The sequence below is a fragment of the Rana temporaria genome, chromosome 9, assembly GCF_905171775.1.
Source record: "Rana temporaria chromosome 9, aRanTem1.1, whole genome shotgun sequence".
NCBI classification, from domain to species: Eukaryota; Metazoa; Chordata; class Amphibia; order Anura; family Ranidae; genus Rana; species Rana temporaria.
This window is the reverse complement of record NC_053497.1, coordinates 43,621,922-43,640,200: the sequence shown is the minus strand read 5'-3', so window position 1 is coordinate 43,640,200 and position 18,279 is coordinate 43,621,922. Positions and strand designations below refer to the sequence as shown.

Sequence of the window (18,279 nt, the reverse complement as noted above, 5' to 3'; positions counted from 1 at the left end):
CCTCCCCTGTCATCTTCCCCGGCCTCGGTGGCGGTGCAGACAGAGTCCTGGATGGCAGACTTGGGGGCTCTGGACCTGGAGGACTCGTCGGGGGAGATGAAGGAGCCGCCGGGGCTGCTGGGGAGCCAGTCCACCGCCGCGATCCTGGCGGCCATCACTGACAGTAAGTCCTCGGTGGAGGGGAAGATTGACACTCTGGCTATAGAGTGCGGGCTCATTAGACAGGATATGGACAAGTTCCGGGGCCGCCTGTCTGAAGCTGAACACCGCATATCTGCGGTGGAAGACGCAGTGGCATCTAATACGCATGATGTGGGGGAGTTGCAGCAGCAGGTTAAGGTCCTTAAGGCCCGTTCTGAAGATGCTGAAAATCGCCTTCGTCGCAATAATGTGCGGGTAGTCGGGCTCCCTGAGGGGGCTGAAGGGGCCAACCCGGTGCTGTTTGCGGAAGCCTTTTTTAAGGAGCTCCTGGGCCTGCAGAATCTGTCCCCTGTCTATGTGGTGGAACGTGCCCACAGGGTGCCCGCAGGGAGGAGGCCTGCGGGTGCATGGCCGCGGGCCTTCCTTGTCCGCTTGCTGAATTTCAGAGACAGGGATATGATCCTGGCTGAGGCTCGTAAACACCCAGAGCTGAAGCATGATAATGCTGTGATTCATCTCTATCCCGATTTTTCTCAGGATCTGCAGAAGAAGAGGCGCTCCTTCACAGACATCCGTTGCAGATTAAGGGAAAAGGGCTTGGTGTACAGTATGCTCTATCCTAGCCGTCTGAAAGTGATTCATCGTGGGTCTGCAAAGTTTTTTGATTCCCCGTCGGAGGCGGTGGACTGGCTGGATTCGCTGGCCTAGTGTTCTGCTCCGATCCAGGGCTCCATGGTGGTGATGCCGGTGGCCTGAAGATGGGAGATACTCACCTACCTAAGATGTTGTTGCTGCGATTCTTTCCTTCATTCCTGCTACCTCCTGATGTTGGCTCTTGTGAAAGCATGCATGCTGCAGAGGACTACAAGATCAGTTATCCGTTCTTGACAGGAGCACCAGGTACTGAACTATTCAGGTTGGGGTTTTTGTGTGTCTCTCTGGACTCCCTTTCCCCCCTCCTTTCGAGTGGATGAACTTTACAGATACTCCACTTCTGTCCAACATGTTTTTGGGTCTTAAGTTTCTCCAGCGGTGTTTCCGTTTTTTAGTTTGGTTCGCCTGGAGCAAACAGGGAGTTGGGATTGTTTGGTTGTCATTTTTTTTGTCTTTTTTTCTATTTTTTTCACATTTTTTGGTTTGTTTTTTTGCCTTTTTTTTCTTTTTGCTCGGGACAGCAACATCCTGTTCCCCCCCTCTCAATACATGTGATTTTTGCTTCCTGTACGCAAGTGCAGAGGACTATTTTCTGCCCAGTGTGGGATTTGCTCATGGGATGCTGTATGGTGTTGTAGTGTGGCTCTCTGTGTCCGGTCTCCTCCCTCCTAGTCGTCCTGTCTTACAGGCTTCTCCTGTCTCTCTATTGTACCCTGCCCGCATTAATGAATGACATTAAAGTTGTCTCGTGGAATGTCCGCGGTCTAAATTCTAAGTATAAGCGTTCCCTAGTCCTTCAGTATCTTAAATCCCTGAACCCCCATGTCATTCTCTTACAAGAGACCCACTTAATTGGCAGTAAAACCCTATCACTGAACAGGAACTGGATACAGAGGGCGATACACTCCACTTATTCCTCATATGCCAGGGGAGTGGTTATCTTGCTACACAAGAAATTTCAATGTGTTATTGAACATGTAGTAACTGACCCTTATGGGAAGTATGCAATTGTGGTTCTAAATGTTGATTCTCAACTATGGGCTATAGCGAATGTCTATGTCCCCCCCCCCCCCTTTAGCAAAGAGGTACTGTACCAAGTTCTGGAGAAAATAGCTGCATTCGGCCCGATAAAAGTGCTGGTGGCCGGGGATTTAAACAACATTCTTGATTATACACTGGACGCCTCCAACCCGAATCGGGTGCGGAATCTTGACCTCCGGCAGTGGGCGGACACGGAGGCCTTGGAGGAGGTTTGGCGGTGGAAACATCCTGGTGAGAGAGGTTACTCCCATCTTTCCCACGTCAGCTCCTCCTCCTCCCGTATTGATCTGGCCTTCGCGAACTCGGCCTTGCTGCCTCAGGTGGCAGAGGCCAGTTATCTGGCTGGTGGTCTCTCGGACCACACCCCCCTGCAGGTGACGCTGAGCCGCCCTGGGGATGGAGGTCGGAGGGTCTGGAGATTGCACCCGGGGTGGGTGGATGAGTTATCTGTGGAGCCATTGATCTCCGCACATGTCTCAGAATATTGGAATGTGAATGAGGGCTCCGCGGATGGTCACATGGTATGGGATGCGTTTAAGGCGTCCACCAGGGGGGCATACATAGCGGCCATTAAAGCCGCTAGAATTGAGAAAAACTCTCAGTCGGAGGCACTCCAGGCTCATGAATTGCAGTGCTCGAAGAAACATGCTGAGGCGCCCTCTCAATCGACGCTTGTGGAGTTGCAGATGGCAATGGGAAATGGGAATGGGAAATTGTTAGCCTACTTGGCGGCTGATGCTCGACCCCATGCGGCCATTCCTTGCGTTTATTCGGCAGGGGGTGCCTTAGTGAGGGATAGAGAGAGTATCATGCAGGCTTTTGTATCCTACTATTCTGATCTCTATGCGGCTATCCCGCAATATGACAGTCAGGTGCTGACGGATTTGCTGGACTCCTTTCAGATCCCGGAGCTGCCCGGGGAGGCGGCGGCAGACTTGGAGGCCCCTTTTACCTCCAAGGAGCTGGCCGTGGCAATTGCCTCCTTCCCGAATGGTAAGGCGCCGGGACCTGACGGGTTTCCGGCTGAATGGTATAAGACCTATTCAGAGGTGCTGTCCCACAAGCTTTTAAACCTGTATACAGAATGTCTTGAGATTGGGAGCTTGCCCCCTACGTGGTATGAGGCACATGTGGTTCTGCTCCCCAAGCCAGAAAAGGACCCACTGCACTGTTCCTCTTACAGACTGTTGAACATGGATCTTAAAATCCTTACCAAAATGGTGGCCAATCGATTAATGCAATGCCTGGACCACTTGATATCACCTGACCAGACGGGGTTTATGCCCAAAAAAGCTACCGATATTAATATCCGCAGGGTGTACGCGCATACGCAAATTGATGGTGAGCTGTCTCATGGGGGGGCCCTGGTGTTTTTTGACCTGGAAAAGGCGTTTGACTCCATTGATTGGGGATACATGGTCCAGGTGCTGGAGCGCATGGGTTTCGGCCCTGTGTTCCTCCAATGGATAAAAATGCTCTATGACCGCCCAGTAGCGGCAATCCGCCTGAACGGTGGGGTGTCTGACACTTTTCCGGTATCCAGGGGCACCAGGCAGGGATGCCCCTTGTCCCCGGGTTTGTTTTCTCTGGTTATGGAACCCCTGGCGATTGCACTGCGCTCTTCGTCGCAGATTCAGGGGATTAGGGTGGGCACCCTGACTGAGACTGTGGCCCTCTATGCTGATGACCTGGTTCTATTTCTTGGGGATACGGGCCCTTCTCTACATGCTGCACTCGCATTGATGGGTAGGTTCACTGAGGTCTCCGGTCTCAAGGTCAATTGGACTAAGTCGAAGATCCTTCCGCTACGCTCCCATGGGATGCCCGGGCAGGTTGATCCTTCCAATCCCTTACAATGGGTGACTCAGATTAGATACCTGGGGCTACAAATCACAAATTCTGTGACGGATTTCATTAGCCTTAATGTGTCTCCACTGCTGGCTACTGTATCTAAAAAACTCCACTCCTGGAAAAATCTTCCCCTGTCCCTCATTGGGAAAGTTAGTCTGATTTAAAATGAAGATTCTTCCCCTCCTGCTTTATACTCTCAGGAACTCTCCGGTGTGGATACCAAGGTCAATTTTCAGGTCCATAGACAGTATGATCTCCTCCTTCCTGTGGCAAGGGAAGCTCCCTCGCCTCAAACTGGCTATTCTTCAACAACCATGGGGGGAGGGAGGATTGGCGGTACCCAATTTCCACAAATACTTTTTAGCCGGCCAGTTGGCGGTGGCTAACCGTTGGTTGATCACCGCTCCGGACGACGCTGCGGTCTCTTTGGAGGCTGCTTGTGTGGGCTCCTATGAGGCGCTTTCGCTTCTGATCTATAGAGGGCCGAGGGCCCCCTACCCCTTGACGTCCTCTATGCGTTCGGTACTCAGAGCTTGGGCTGTGGCCCAGGAGCTGAGACCCCAGGATAGTGTCACTTTCTCTCCTGAGCCCCCCTTGTGGAGGAATCCCAAGCTGTCACACTTTCTTGACTATCCAGACCCAGTGGTGTGGACTGCCTTTGGAGTCAAGCTCCTGCGCCATATAGTGGTCAATGGCACTCTTATGCCGTTTGACGACCTAAAAACTTGTTATGGTCTACCAAACACGCATTTCTTCAGGTACCTGCAACTAAGACATACATTTCAGGCCCAATTCAGGGGGGGTCCTCTTGTCCTTAAACTTAGTGATTTGGAATTATTGGCTCGTGGTGAATCGCTGTCCAAAGCGGTTTCTGTCCTATATAGGGACCTTTTTCCGGAAACGACTAAACTGCTAGCGCCATGTAGACGGGCCTGGGAGACAGTGACTTCGGGACTGGACAGAGATGACTGGGATGATGTTTGGGGGGCAGCTTTTCAGGCCCTGGTTTCTACCAGGGATAGACTCATTCATTACAAATTTTTGCACAGGATTTACCTGACCCCTGCTAGACTAGCTAAAATATTTGGGAATCAGAGATCAGTGTGCTGGCGGTGTTCCATGCCCTCTGCGGACTTTATGCATGTCTTCTGGGACTGTCCCCGGGTTCAACCATACTGGCAAGGTGTGGTGGACTGTATACGGTCGGTCACTTCTATTTCGATTCCCATCACTGTGGAGGTGTGTCTACTGCATTTGGTGGAGCCCCTGGCTACGACCAGGGCGATTAGGACACTACTCATTCTTCTTTTTTTTTATGCTAAAAAGCGGATCATCCTTTCTTGGAAGAGCTCCTCGGCCCCAACGGTGGAGTCCTGGAAGGTACTGGTCAACAAGGTCATTCCATTTTACAAGGCTACTTACCTGAGCAGGGGGGCCCTGACAAAATTTGATAAGGTGTGGGGAGGTTGGTTGGCCTCGGTGGATACAGTGTCGGATTAGGCTTGGTTCAGTACAGGCATTGAGTGTATGTGTGATAGTGTCAGGTGGGGGTGGAGTGTGGACCTATTTATTTTAGAGCAACGGTGTATTCTGTAAGGGAATGTATCCCATCTCTTTTCTTTCCTGGGCAGAGATGTGCATGTTATACTCTATCAGCATTGAGATCAAGATTGCGCAAAAGGTTGTACTTGTCATGGGGGGGGGGGGGGTTACGCGTTACGATCTACTTATGATTTGATTTAATCTGATTTCACTGATTTTGATTAGGTTTGTAAACATTTAATGTGTACCAGTGCTGTCCCCTTTTTTTTTTTTTCTTTTCTTCCCAGCCGGTTTCTGTGTTCTGACCGGTAATTGTTGGTCGCATGTTGCGGCCTAGTATTGTATCTGTGTTGCAAAAATTGAATAAAAATAATTTTCCAAAAAAAAAAAAAAAACGTTCAAATTAATACGTCTTGAATCTGTCAAAGGAAATGTGTTATATATATTTTTTTTTTTTTATTCCAATGCGGCAAAATAGACGAACAAAAGAAAAATCCTCATCATATGATTACAATGATTATTTAAATCACTTTTGGCTTAACAAAAACTTTGTTATTTCAAAATGGTACTCTAATAACACACAGTCTTTGATTTCAGAAATATGCTTACAGTTCTAATGTGAATGGAATTCAAAGTAAAATTTGATTTAAATTAGAATTTTGGAAATTCAGACTTATTTAGTTTCGTTATTCGGAGCATTCGGTAAATTTTGTTTATACTGTAATTCGGGTATTCGGATATCTCCAAATAAAGAAAAATGTGTTTGAATATCAATTCGGGAAGGAAACGAACCGCACATGTCTACTCCAGTCTGCGCCACTAATGTAAACATAGGGGGTGGGGTATAACCAGTGATGTAAGCGGTCAAATATGGGCAAATATGTCAGACACTATCCTTGCCTGTTTACAGTGATTCCCAGTCAGCAAATTATTTCCATACCAAACAATGACAGTGGAACTTGTCATATATAGTAGCAATAAAAATAGTAGCAATAGAAAAAATGCTACTATTTATGACAATTGGCTCCCGCTGAATAGGCTAAAAGTCCAAAACTTTAGCTCATCCCTATTTTTGATAAAAGATGTCCCTTTTCCTCCCATCTCATAAAGTTGGAGGATAGGTTTATATGCAGTCATATCCTGAGCAAAGGACTGCCTGAAGGTTGTATAAATTGAAGCAAATTAATTATAAAGTTAGAAAACGACTACTTTGAGGACCAAAAAAATATAACATATTGGTTTATAATGCACATTTAGAGGTGATGTTGGGTCAGCTGAGGAGTACTGCAGTGTGGTGGCAGTTGAACTAGTGTGCTTAGTGTATTGTAGAACCCTTATGTTTTGGCAGAAAGATTATAAATAAAGATTGGGCTGCAAGGTTTTAGCAGATGCCATGGTGGAAAACAAGCTAGTATACAGTACCATCATAAGATAACTTCCAAATGGTGATTTCTTCATATCCCAACTGTGGCTCTTAATATGTTTTTTTTCCCAAAAGCAGACAAAATGTATTAAAAGAACATGACCCACGAATTAAACTACAGACATGGCACACAACATTTTCCAGCAGTGCAAATGTTAATTACTCAGATACGTGATCTTGTGGTGCTAATACAAATGTAAGACATGTTAAAGTGAGTTCCTTGTGGTTCAGATGACTTCCTTATCAAGTTTTGTTCTCCAATCTCCACCCAGCTACACACAGCTGACTGTCCCATATTAGCAGACGCTTCCAGCCTACGCATGCATTGACTGCAACTCTGCAGAAGTTATGTGGGGATGGTGTCATTTAGCTCATGTTGTCAATGTGTGATATAGGCCCCGCAGAACCATTTATCAGAGAAAATATCTGCTTGTACATCATAGTGGAAGAAAGATAAGATCTTTCTGTCTCCTACATAATCCTGTGATGTAAAAATGTTTGAGTATAGCCTCAGATGAAATTATTTAAATAATCATATAACGTACCATCATCCAGGGTTTAATAGAAAGAGGGGCACCGTAAGATAGAATGGTCGCGGCTGCTAGTACCGCAAACCAAAATTAAACCATCACCCAAAAAAAGATTTTGTATATATGGACTTTCTCGGTACTGATGACACAAGTAGATACAGTAAAAATTCATTTATTGTACATAAAAAAATACATTTAAAAACAGAACTTATGACGATCAACCTCACACTAGTTACAGCAGTGGAACGTAAACGGAAATCCGTATGGTATCTAATGTTGTGAGATGAAGTCAAAGGAAGACCTCTACCGGTTTTGCGGGAGACCGCTTCTTCAGGAGGTAATCTGTACAACAAATAACATTATACATGACTAGCAAAAGGCATAAAAAATAACAAAACAACATAAGTAAACTGTGAGAGGTCAGGTATGCAATATAACATAGATCTGCTTACCACCAAGGGTCAAGGACCACCATGGAGCGCGCAACTTATGCCCCCGGCGGCGAACAAGGGGGAAAAAATGTGTTCTCTGATAGAATAATAATATTTGGAAAAATAATAAGTACTATTGAATGTTGTATACAAGGATAAGGGGGCACCGCGTGAATAAAGAGTATGGTGTGTGTGTGAAAAAACCCAAAGAAAACCCTAGCAGGGAGAAAGGGGAAGAAGGAACAGAAACAGAGGTGGGTGAAAGGGAGGTAGAAGGGGGAAGAGAGAGACCAAGGGGAAAAGGGTAAGGAAGGGGGGGGGGCATTGTTCCTAATTTTTACTGACAGTCTACTGACTGGAATGGTACCAGCTGATTGGAGAAAAGCCAATGTAGCACCAATATTATGAAAGGGCCTAAAATACATCCCTGGGAATTACAGACCATTTAGACTAACATCAATAGTATGTAAGATCTTGGAGGGGCATGATAAGGGACTATATACAAGATTTTAGTAATGAGAACGGTATCATTAGCAGTAATCAGCATTGATTCATGAAGAATCGTTCTTGCCAAACCAATCTATTAACCTTCTATGAGGAGGTGAAAGGAAGGCCTGTAGAAGTGGTGTATCTGGATTTTGCAAAAGCATTTGACACAGTTCACCATAAACATTTACTGTACAAAATAAGGTCCGTTGGAATGGACCATAGGGTGAGTACATGGATTGAAAACTGGCTATAAGGGCGAGTTCAGAGGGTGGTGATAAATGGGGAGTACTTGGAATGGTCAGGGGTGGGTAGTGGGGTCCCCCAGGGTTCTGTGCTGGGACCAATGCTGTTTAATTTGTTCATAAACGACCTGGAGGCTGCGGTAAGCCGTGCAATCTCTGTATTTGCGGACAATACTAAGCTAAGCAGGGCAATAACTTTTCTGCAGAATGTGGAAACCTTGCAAAAAGATCTGAACAAATTAATGGGGTGGGCAACTAAATGTAAAATCATGCATTTGTGTAGCAAAAATACAAATGCAAACTATACACTGAGGGGAGAACCTCGGGGGGAATCTAGGCTGGAAAAGGACATGGTGGTCCTAGTAGATGATAGGCTCAGCAATGGCATGCAATGCCAAGCTGCTGCTAACAAAGCACACAAAATATTGGCATGCATTAGAAAGGGGATCAACTCCTGAGATAAAACAATAATTCTCCCGCTCTACAAGGCTCTGGACCGGCCGCACCTAGAGTATGGCACCAGTCCTCAGGGAGAATGTACTGGAAATGGAGAGAGTACAAAGAAAGGCAACAAAGCTAATAAAGTCTCTTGGGGATATTGGTTATGAGGAAAGGTTGCGAGCACTGAACTTATTCTCTCTGGAGAAGACGCTTGAGAGGGGATATGATTTCAATTTACAAATACCATGCTGGTGACCCCACAATAGGGATAAAACTTCTTTGCGGAAGAGAGTTTAACAAGACACGTGGCCACTCATTAAAATTTGAAGAAAAGAGGTTTAACCTTAAACTACGTAGAGGGTTCTTTACTGTAAGAGCGGCAAGGATGTGAAATTCCTTTCCACAGGCAGTGGTCTCAGCGGGGGGCATCAATGGTTTCAAGAAACTATTAAGCATCTAAACGACCACAATATACAGAGATATACAAGGTAATACTGACATATAATCACACACATAGGTTGGACGTAGTGAACTTGTGTCTTCTTTCAACTTCACCTACTATGTAACTATATATAACTACAGATATATGTGCCCAGCTCAAATATCATGAATTGGGTTCACATCCACTTTAGGGTCAGCACAGAGGACCAGGGGGTATTCTTTACGCCTGGAGGAAGAGAGATTTCATCTCCAAATATGGAAAGGTTTCTTCACAGTAAGGCTGCGTACACACGGTCGGTCAAAACCGAAGAAAACGGACTGAAGGACCGTTTCATCGGTCCAAACCGATCGTGTGTGGGCCCCATCGGTCAGTTATCCTTCGGTCAAAAAAAAGAGAACTTGCTTTAAAATTTAACCGATGGACTGATAACCGATAGGTCAAAACCGATGGTTAGTATGCAAAAGCATCGGTTAAAAACCCACGCATGCTCAGAATTAAGTCTACGCATGCTTGGAAGCATTGAACTTCGTTTTTTTAGCACGTCGTTGTGTTTTACGTCACCGCGTTCTGACACAATAGTTTTTTTAACTGATGGTGTGTAGGCACATCAGACCATCAGTCAGCTTAATCGGTTAACCCTTCGGACCGTTCTCATCGGATGGACCGACCGTGTGTATGCGGCCTAAGATCTGTGAACATGTGGGAGAGACTCCTTCAAGAGCTTGTTCTGACCAGCTCAGTAGATTTTTTTAAAAAGACCTGGATCATTTCCTAGATACACATAATATAACTGAATACTAATATTTATAGGTAAAGTTGATCCAGGGAATATCTGATTGCTTCTTGGGGGATCAGGAAGGAATTTATTTCCCCTGCTGAAGCAAATTGTAGTACATATGAAGTTTTTTAATTTGTGTGTGGTGTGTGTTTTTTTTTTCCACTGTTGCTTTAACTGGATAGACTTGTGTCACATTTCAACCAGATTAACTATGTAACTATGAAAAGCAGTGAGACTCCCTCTTTCTTCTGTATGGGTCCATGTTAACATTCAGGCCCCGTACCCACGACCGGATCTATCCGCTGAAACTGGTCCGACGGACCAGTTTCAGCGGACAGATCCAGTCGTGTGTATGCCCGAGAGGACAATTGTCCGGCGGATCGTACAGTTTCCAGCGGACAAAAATTGCTTAGTCTGCTAACAAATCTGTCCGCTGGAAACCTGTCCATCGGACGTGTTCGGTCGTCTGTACAGACTCACCGGACACGTCCGACCGACCGCCATCCCTCGCATGCGTCGTACTGATTCGACGCATGCGTGGAAGCTTTGAACTTCCAGGGCCGCCCACGTCGCCGCGTCATCGTCGCAGCGACGGCGTGGCCACATCCCCGCGTATTGTTTACGCGCGGATTTCTGTCTGATGGTGTGTACAACCATCAGACAGAAATCTCCGGGCGGACATGTCCGCTGAATACGGACCGTTTTCAGCGGACTGTCCATCCGTGTGTACAAGGCCTCAGTAAGAGAGATATTGTTTGAAGCTAACCCGTTTTTTTTTTTTTTTTTCGTTTAAGAGAGAAGTGTGGGTCTACAAAAAAAATAAATATGCATACTCACCTATGTGGATGCAACAAACGCCAGTTTTTAAAACTTTTTTTGCATTGATACATGTCTCCTGGGGCAAAGACCCATGTCCCCAAACACTGTGACTTGAATATTAGCCTTTAAAATTAGCACTTTTGATTTTTCATGTTTGTGTCCCATAGACTTTAATGGTGTTCGCGTGTTCGAACAAATTTTTTGCCTGTTTCGGCAAGTTCTGGTGCGAATCGAACCGGGGGGTGTTCGGCTCATCCTTAATTTTCACCAACACCAATCACTCAGCCTACTCCCCAGATAGATATGACCCCCATTACAGAAGTCATATATAGCATTCTTTTTTAACTTTGCATACTTGTAAAGTGTTTTTGGTGCCTAATTTTAATAAACATCAACGTACTTCACCATGGGAGATTTTTTTTTTATCCTGCTGTCCGAGGGGTATCTCTTTGGTGAATTCCATTGCCGGTTATTGAGATGGGTCATGGGAACATCTTGCACCCAATGCTGTATATGACTTCTGTAATGGGGGTCATGTCTATCTGGTAAGTAGGCTTTGATTGGTGTTGGTGGAGGAATATTTCACAGTTATCTGTTTGTTGGATTCACAAGATCACCGTACTATTGGAAATCATCTGATGAATTTTTTGAACTTTATTTAAATATATTGATATTTTTTGGACATTGAAAATCCACCTAGTGCTCAATGTTTATTTATATTCACACAACTTTTGTATGGCACATTGCACTATCACCCACTAGGGACATCTAGTGGTTATTTATAGCATTTCACTTTGCACTTTATTGTATACCGGTAATTTACTCTAGGGTGCGCGGTTCATCACCAATTTTCCCAATATATGCATATTGTCATACATTTTATATTCTCTGGATTTTATACTGTACCTGTGAAGTTAAAATAACATACTTATGGAAAAATAACTCCAAATCCATATTGTTCCCTTTTAACTTGTGCATCATAGGACCATCGGACAGATTACCACAGATGTGGTCCTGGAGGAATAGTTATGTAGCAAATATGTTTTGAAAGCTTCAATAAAAACCCCATTCGACACCAAAGTCACTAGAAACATTGTACCCCATGTTTTGCAATGATATCCATTCATATATGTGCAACTTAAAGGTGGAGCGACTTACAAGTAGTTCATGCACTACTTTGGTCTGACTTTCATGCAACTTGAGGGTCATAGACTTCAGTGTTAACCCTCAAAAGTTGCATGAAAGTCGCACCTGAATATTTTACATGCAACGGTGATGCAAAAGTGTGTCCGACTTTGCAGAGGAACAAGTCAGATCCAAGGTGCACCCATCCAAAGTTGCATCAACATTTGCACCAAAGTTGCACTCCAAAGACGCTTGACTTTGCAGTTGTACAAGTGTGAATGGAGAAAAATGGTAAGTTGTATTTAGTTAGAGTGCAATCCATGTTTTACTTGGGGACACTCAAGATAAAAGCTTACATGTATGATGGGGTGATACTTAAAGGGGTTGTAAAGGATTTATTTTTTTCCCTAAATAGCTTCCTTTACCTTAGTGCAGTCCTCCTTCACTTACCTCACCCTTCGATTTTGCTTTTAAATGTCCTTATTTCTTCTGAGAAATGCTCCCTTCCTGTTCTTCTGTCTGTAACTCAACACCGTAATGCAAGGCTTTCTCCCTGGTGTGGAGAAAGCCTCTTGAGGGGGGAGGGGGCGAGCAGGATGTCAAGTTCTAAGGTCCTAATGGAGCCTGCCCTTTCCGCTACCCGAACCCAGTGCTAAATGGAAGTGAACTCTACAGGCTTCTGAAGGAGGGTATATACATGCATCAGGACACTCTCTACTTTGGAAATAGAGAAAGGAGCTGTGTGTTAGTGGGCGTCCTGACACTCCTGCTCGCCCCCTCCCCCCTCAAGAGGCTCTCTCCACACCAGGAAGAAAAGCCTTGCATTACGGTGTTGAGTTACAGACAGAAGAACAGGAAGTGAGGATTTCTCAGAAGAAATAAGGACATTTAAAAGCAAAATCGAAGGATGAGGTAAGTGAAGGAGGACTGCACTAAGGTAAAGAAAGCTATTTAGGGAAAAAAAAAATCCTTTACAACCATTTTAACCTTTACAATTGGTCTACTGACATTGTGATCAGTTAGCATAAACATTCAGTTACAAAGTAAAAAAAACAAAGAAATTGTACAAACTACGTAATGTTATCAGTTTGGCCCCTATTGGGGCCCTTTCACACGGGGCGGATCAGTAATGATCCGCCCCGTGAACCTCCGTATGCTCAGCGGGGAACGCTCCGTTGATCCCCGCTGAGCCGGCGGATGACAGGGCGGTCCCCGCACACTGTGCAGGGACCGCCCTGTCTTTTCTCCACTCTCCCCTATGGGGGGATCGGATGAACACAGACCGTCCGTCCGTGTTCATCCGATCCGCAGACGGAAGGAAAAATAGGGTTTTCTTCCGTCTGCAGAATCAGAGCATTGTGGAGGCGGATGAGATCATGTGTCAGCGGATGAACAGCAATCTCATAAGGACCAATGTATGTGCTTTTTTCATCCGTACACGTATGGATGAAAAAGCGGACATACGGTCCGCAGGGCCTTACACATGCGGACCAATCATTTCATCAGTTCATTTACGTTTTTGCAAAGAAAACATTTATGAAGTTTACATCAGTTTTACATCAGTTTTACATCAGTTTACATCCGTTTACATCAGTTTACATCAGTTTACATCAGTTTTTCATCAGTTTACATCAGTTTTTCATCAGTTTTACAGTTTACATCAGTTTTACATCAGTTTTTTTATCAGTTCCTAATCAGCTGCTCATCAGTTTCTGATAAATTTCTCAGTTTTTACATCTACTACCAATGCAAAAACAGAGCTTTTTTCCGTTTTTATATCTGTTTTCCATCCATTGCATTTTTTAATGGAACAATAAGGCTGGGTTCACGATTTTCCCGTCCGTCAGCCGCATACGATTTATATGAAAAACCGTATGCGGCTGAAACGGACGGGAACTTATGGAACCGCACATATGTGCGTTTTTCATTGACGTTAATGTTAAAGAAAAACGTATGCGTTTGCCATACTGTTTTAAAAACGGCCGCAAAACCGTGGTTGAACACGGTTTTGCGTACGTTTAAAAAACGTTTTGCCAGCAAATTGTACGCACCCGGATGCATCTGAGTGCATATGATTTGCAATGCATTGTCTATCTATACGTTTTCCCGTCCGGGCCCGTACGTTTTCAATACTGAAATCGTATGCGGCTGACGGACAGGAAAATCTTAGTGTGAACCCAGCCTTAGATGGCTTTGATCTGTTCCAAAAAACTGGATGTTGACATATGAGGATGTAAACTGATGTAAATGGATGATCAGCCATTTACACCCATTTCTCCATAGAGATGCATTGATGTCCATTTTTCATGCATCAACGGATGGATTAAAAATGGACAAACGGGATTGGCCCTGCCGGCCCTAGACTTTGCTGACGGGCGCCCACGGGTGGGTGGGATGGATCCCCCCCTTATTGGGCGCAGGGCCACTATTCTTCACACACACCTGGACTAGTGCCCTTAGTGGCCCCAGGCATCATGATACCCACACCTGATTCCTGTCCGGGGCTGCCACACTGTTACCTGTTATTCTTTATGTTTCTACATGTATTTTGATGTACTTTGTGGACACTGTTGTCTGGGTCCGGTGGGACCGGTTGCTCTGCTTTGAAGAAATAAAGAATTAAAAAAAGAAAAAAATGGACAAACGGTCCGCATTTGTGAAAGGGGGCCTTCTACAATAAGAACTTGCACCTTAAATTGGCCATATACAGTGTAAATGTCGTCTGGTTTCTAATGAACCAGCTAAATTTGCATTGTAGGTTGCTCTGTTGTCCTTCTCCCACCCTACATATCCTTTTATTGAAAAAATCTAAGGAACCAGACACATCGATTTCAGCTGGTTGTCTCCATTAACCTGTGGAAGAATCTGATTAAATATGTACCACCTATCTATAAGTTGATCTATGAAGCCAGGCGATGCCCCCATAAATGTATTAAAATCTGGGGACAGTAGGTGGAACAATTTGACACGTGAGCTACCTGATCCTTAAGTTGCTGTCTTTCTGCATGAAAAGTAAGGGCGCCTGTATAACATTTAGGGTCTAGAATGTTCTACTATGTGATCTAAAAGTCCTGATAATGGCACTTAGTTGCTCAGAAAGGCAATGGTTTACACAGTTTTAAGCTACTGCTTCTTACTTCACACCCTAAAGGCTTTCTCTTTTGAACCTCTAATTACAGAAGTTTTTCTGGTTTGTTTCCTTTTTTTTGCCCATGTTGTCATTTATTTTATATTGTATTATTCACTGTATTCCTGTATACAGCTTTGACTCATCCTAACCAGAAAAAAATGGTCATAATTGTATTACCCAATTGTTTCCTTCTTCCTGTATTGGAGTTTGATGTTTCTATCGAAATGTACGGTATATGTCATGCACATGTTGTGCTGTATAAGCTGTACTTTACTTATTTTCAATACTCAATAAAAACACAGTATAGAAAAAAAGAAAATTTTCAGCTGAACAGCGACTGCATCCAATCAAATGCCTCTGCTGTTCAGGTATTTTGACAGCTGCCAGCTGTCATTTGTTTGCGATGTATAGTATGGATGAAGGAAGGAAGCTGTGTAGCCAGCTTTAGATTAGCTGGAATTAGTAATGATCCGTGGAGTCATACCCTTGTGATACTGACTGTTTATAGTCACAGCGATGAAGAAAACTGACTATACCCCAGTAGAACTTCATTCCCAAATTTTAATTTTGGGTACATTCTTTGTATTTTTCTGTTTCCAATGATTTTTATTAGCAACATTTTAAAGATACATACAATACAATTCCAACCGGGTGGTAAAGCTGTAATTAAACATAAGCAGCCACCATGAACATTCAAAGATGGTGAAAACATCTAAAGAGGTGTTGCTACTACCCCCCTAGATAGTAACATATCCCCACATTTTCAAATCATTTCCAAAATGGTAAATTTACGAAACAACACATCCAAAAAAGATAGAAAATTAAAGAAAAGATTGTATAGAGTATTCTGTGCAATTTAGAGAGCTCAATAACACAGTTCTAGGAACGTTACTGGACAGATAGGTGATCCAGGGTTCCCAAATCTTTTCAAACGGATATGATTTACCATTGAGGATAGCCAAGTGTTTTTCATTGACCATTGTCCAAGAGAAAATGGTCTTAATCACATAAAATGGTATAGTGGGAGATTTCCATGACCTAGCTATTGCAACACGAGCTGTTAATGGCACAATAGAAATCAGCCTTCTCACATGCCATGGAGCCTTTATAATGGATCAGCCCAATAGAACCAGTTTTTTTTTTCTTTTTGTAAGATTTGTGTTTGTCAAAGAATATTAGAATTTGTAGACGCGGATCCAAAATCTGTGGACTTTCAGGCATTCCCCCCCAGATATGTAGAAACAAACCCTCTTGGCCTATTTTGATTTTTTTTTAGTGGATAGTGGGGTAACATCTAGGCTTCATTTCCACTGACGTTTTTACAGCCACCTTTCTGAGCGTTTTTTACAGCTTAAAAATGCCTGTCCATGTTATTGAGCTGCAAATGGCATAGGCGTTTTTGAGCTGTAAAAAAAATGCAGGACCAGGGCGTTCTGAAGCTCCAGAGTAGAGCTGTAAAAACGCCAGACGTTAAAAAACGCTCAAACGCTCAAAAACGCTACCGTTGCGTTTTGAGCTCCAGCTCAAGATAAAAAAAAAAAATTACTAAATAAATAAACATGGACAGGCGTTTTTAAGCTGTAAAAAAGGCTAAAGAAAGTGGCTGTAAAAACGCCAGTGGAAATGAAGCCTTATGGTCATTTTCAACTGTGGTGACAATGGAGGAGTAGGATGGAAAATGTTTCACAAATTAATGCAATTCTAACTGACTGTAGCTTTTGTTTGGAAAAGGATATTAATTGTTGAATGAAATTGTTGTGTCTGGAGGAACTTTAAAGTGCTTTCCAAAGGCAAATTAGTTGACTGGCAAGATTCAATGCTTTGACCAATGATTTTTTTTAAATGTCCGTACAAACATTCACATTCAATTCTTCTGGTGTATGGCCAGTTTAAAATGATGATTGTTGGTCCAGGCTGAATAAACTTTCTGTTTATTTGACAGATGAAGACTTCTCTGTAATTCAACAAGAAGTTATAATGCTGAAGAGCTGTGCTCACAAAAACATAGTAGCATATTATGGAAGCTATATGAGGTAAGGACCAAGCTTTAACAAGGCAGTTTCCCATTTAATCAGAGCAACTATGAGTGAATAATATCCTACTACTGGATTATATGACCAGATCAAAGGCTTGTGCTTGTAACTGATAATGTACGGAGTGGTCTGCTGACTGAATATTAATATTATGGGGATTGGATCAGACCGTGTTGGGTGGATGTGTTTACAACTTACCAACATTACAATATGATTGTACAATCTTTGTTTAGTTTTTTAGATCTAGGTAGTATAGGGCATACCTAAATGATCCAGCTAGCTAGACGCTTCTGTTACATAGTTTCTGATAATGCCAAAGTAGACTGTATAACCAGTTTTTGAATGGGAGATCAGCCCATCTCTAGGAGGGACTTGTTTTATTTTGAATAGATCAGGGAAAGGTACAACCTTTGTTAATTTTTTTTATCGGTGCCTCTGTCTCTGTTAGGGAGATTTGCCCTCACTATATATCAGGATAAGAAGTAATGTGAAATCTGCCTGATGTATAATGTGTCCCAGTAATGCCCACACCCTGTAATTCTTGTTTGGAAAATGTAACTCTTCCATGCTCTCCAAAGCTGAAAAAGGGAAAAAAAGATGGAGTTGGCATTTAATTCAGAGAAGTGTCTTAAGTGGATGGTCATTAAGAGGGTATTTAAATACATAGGAGCATGGGCATAGCAGGGGTTGCAAGGGTCACAACCCCGCTCTTAGCTCCAAGGGGCCCCAGCAGCCTCCCTCTCATATTATCATATCCTCCACAAAGTCCAGCTCCGATCTGCTTAGGGCCCCACAGCCATGCTCCAGTACTGGGCTTCTACCTTGCCTTCCACAGTCCACACCTCTCCATTCTCATTGGCTGGGGAACAGCTGTGAGGCATTTCCTGAATGGAGAGGAGCACGGGGTGAGAACAGCCCAGGATGGGGAAGTGTCTGTGCTGTGTGCTGGCAACATGAAATAGTAACCGAGCTTAGCGAGGCAAGAGGAGGAGAGTGTCGTCCTATAGCCACAATGGGACCAATGTCACTGGTGAGATAAGACACCGCTCAGTGTCTCCTAGTCACCAGCTGGGATTCTCTTAGTAGTAGTAGTCAGGGACCCCTTCCCTGACTACTGGGGTAAAGAGACAAACCTCTGGGAGGTGACCTTCTCCCAACTCCTGCCGA

At 43.9% G+C, this 18,279-nt stretch overlaps 1 protein-coding gene across 1 annotated transcript in view; it reads left to right on the top strand.

Annotated features, from left to right (window-relative positions):
• MAP4K1 (mitogen-activated protein kinase kinase kinase kinase 1) overlaps positions 1-18,279 on the top strand; it is a 119,496-nt gene that overhangs the window by 45,467 nt on the left and 55,750 nt on the right. The window contains exon 3 of the mRNA XM_040323310.1: positions 17,022-17,112. Coding sequence (XP_040179244.1) covers positions 17,022-17,112 — 91 coding nt within the window. The remainder of the gene's footprint in view (positions 1-17,021; positions 17,113-18,279) is intronic.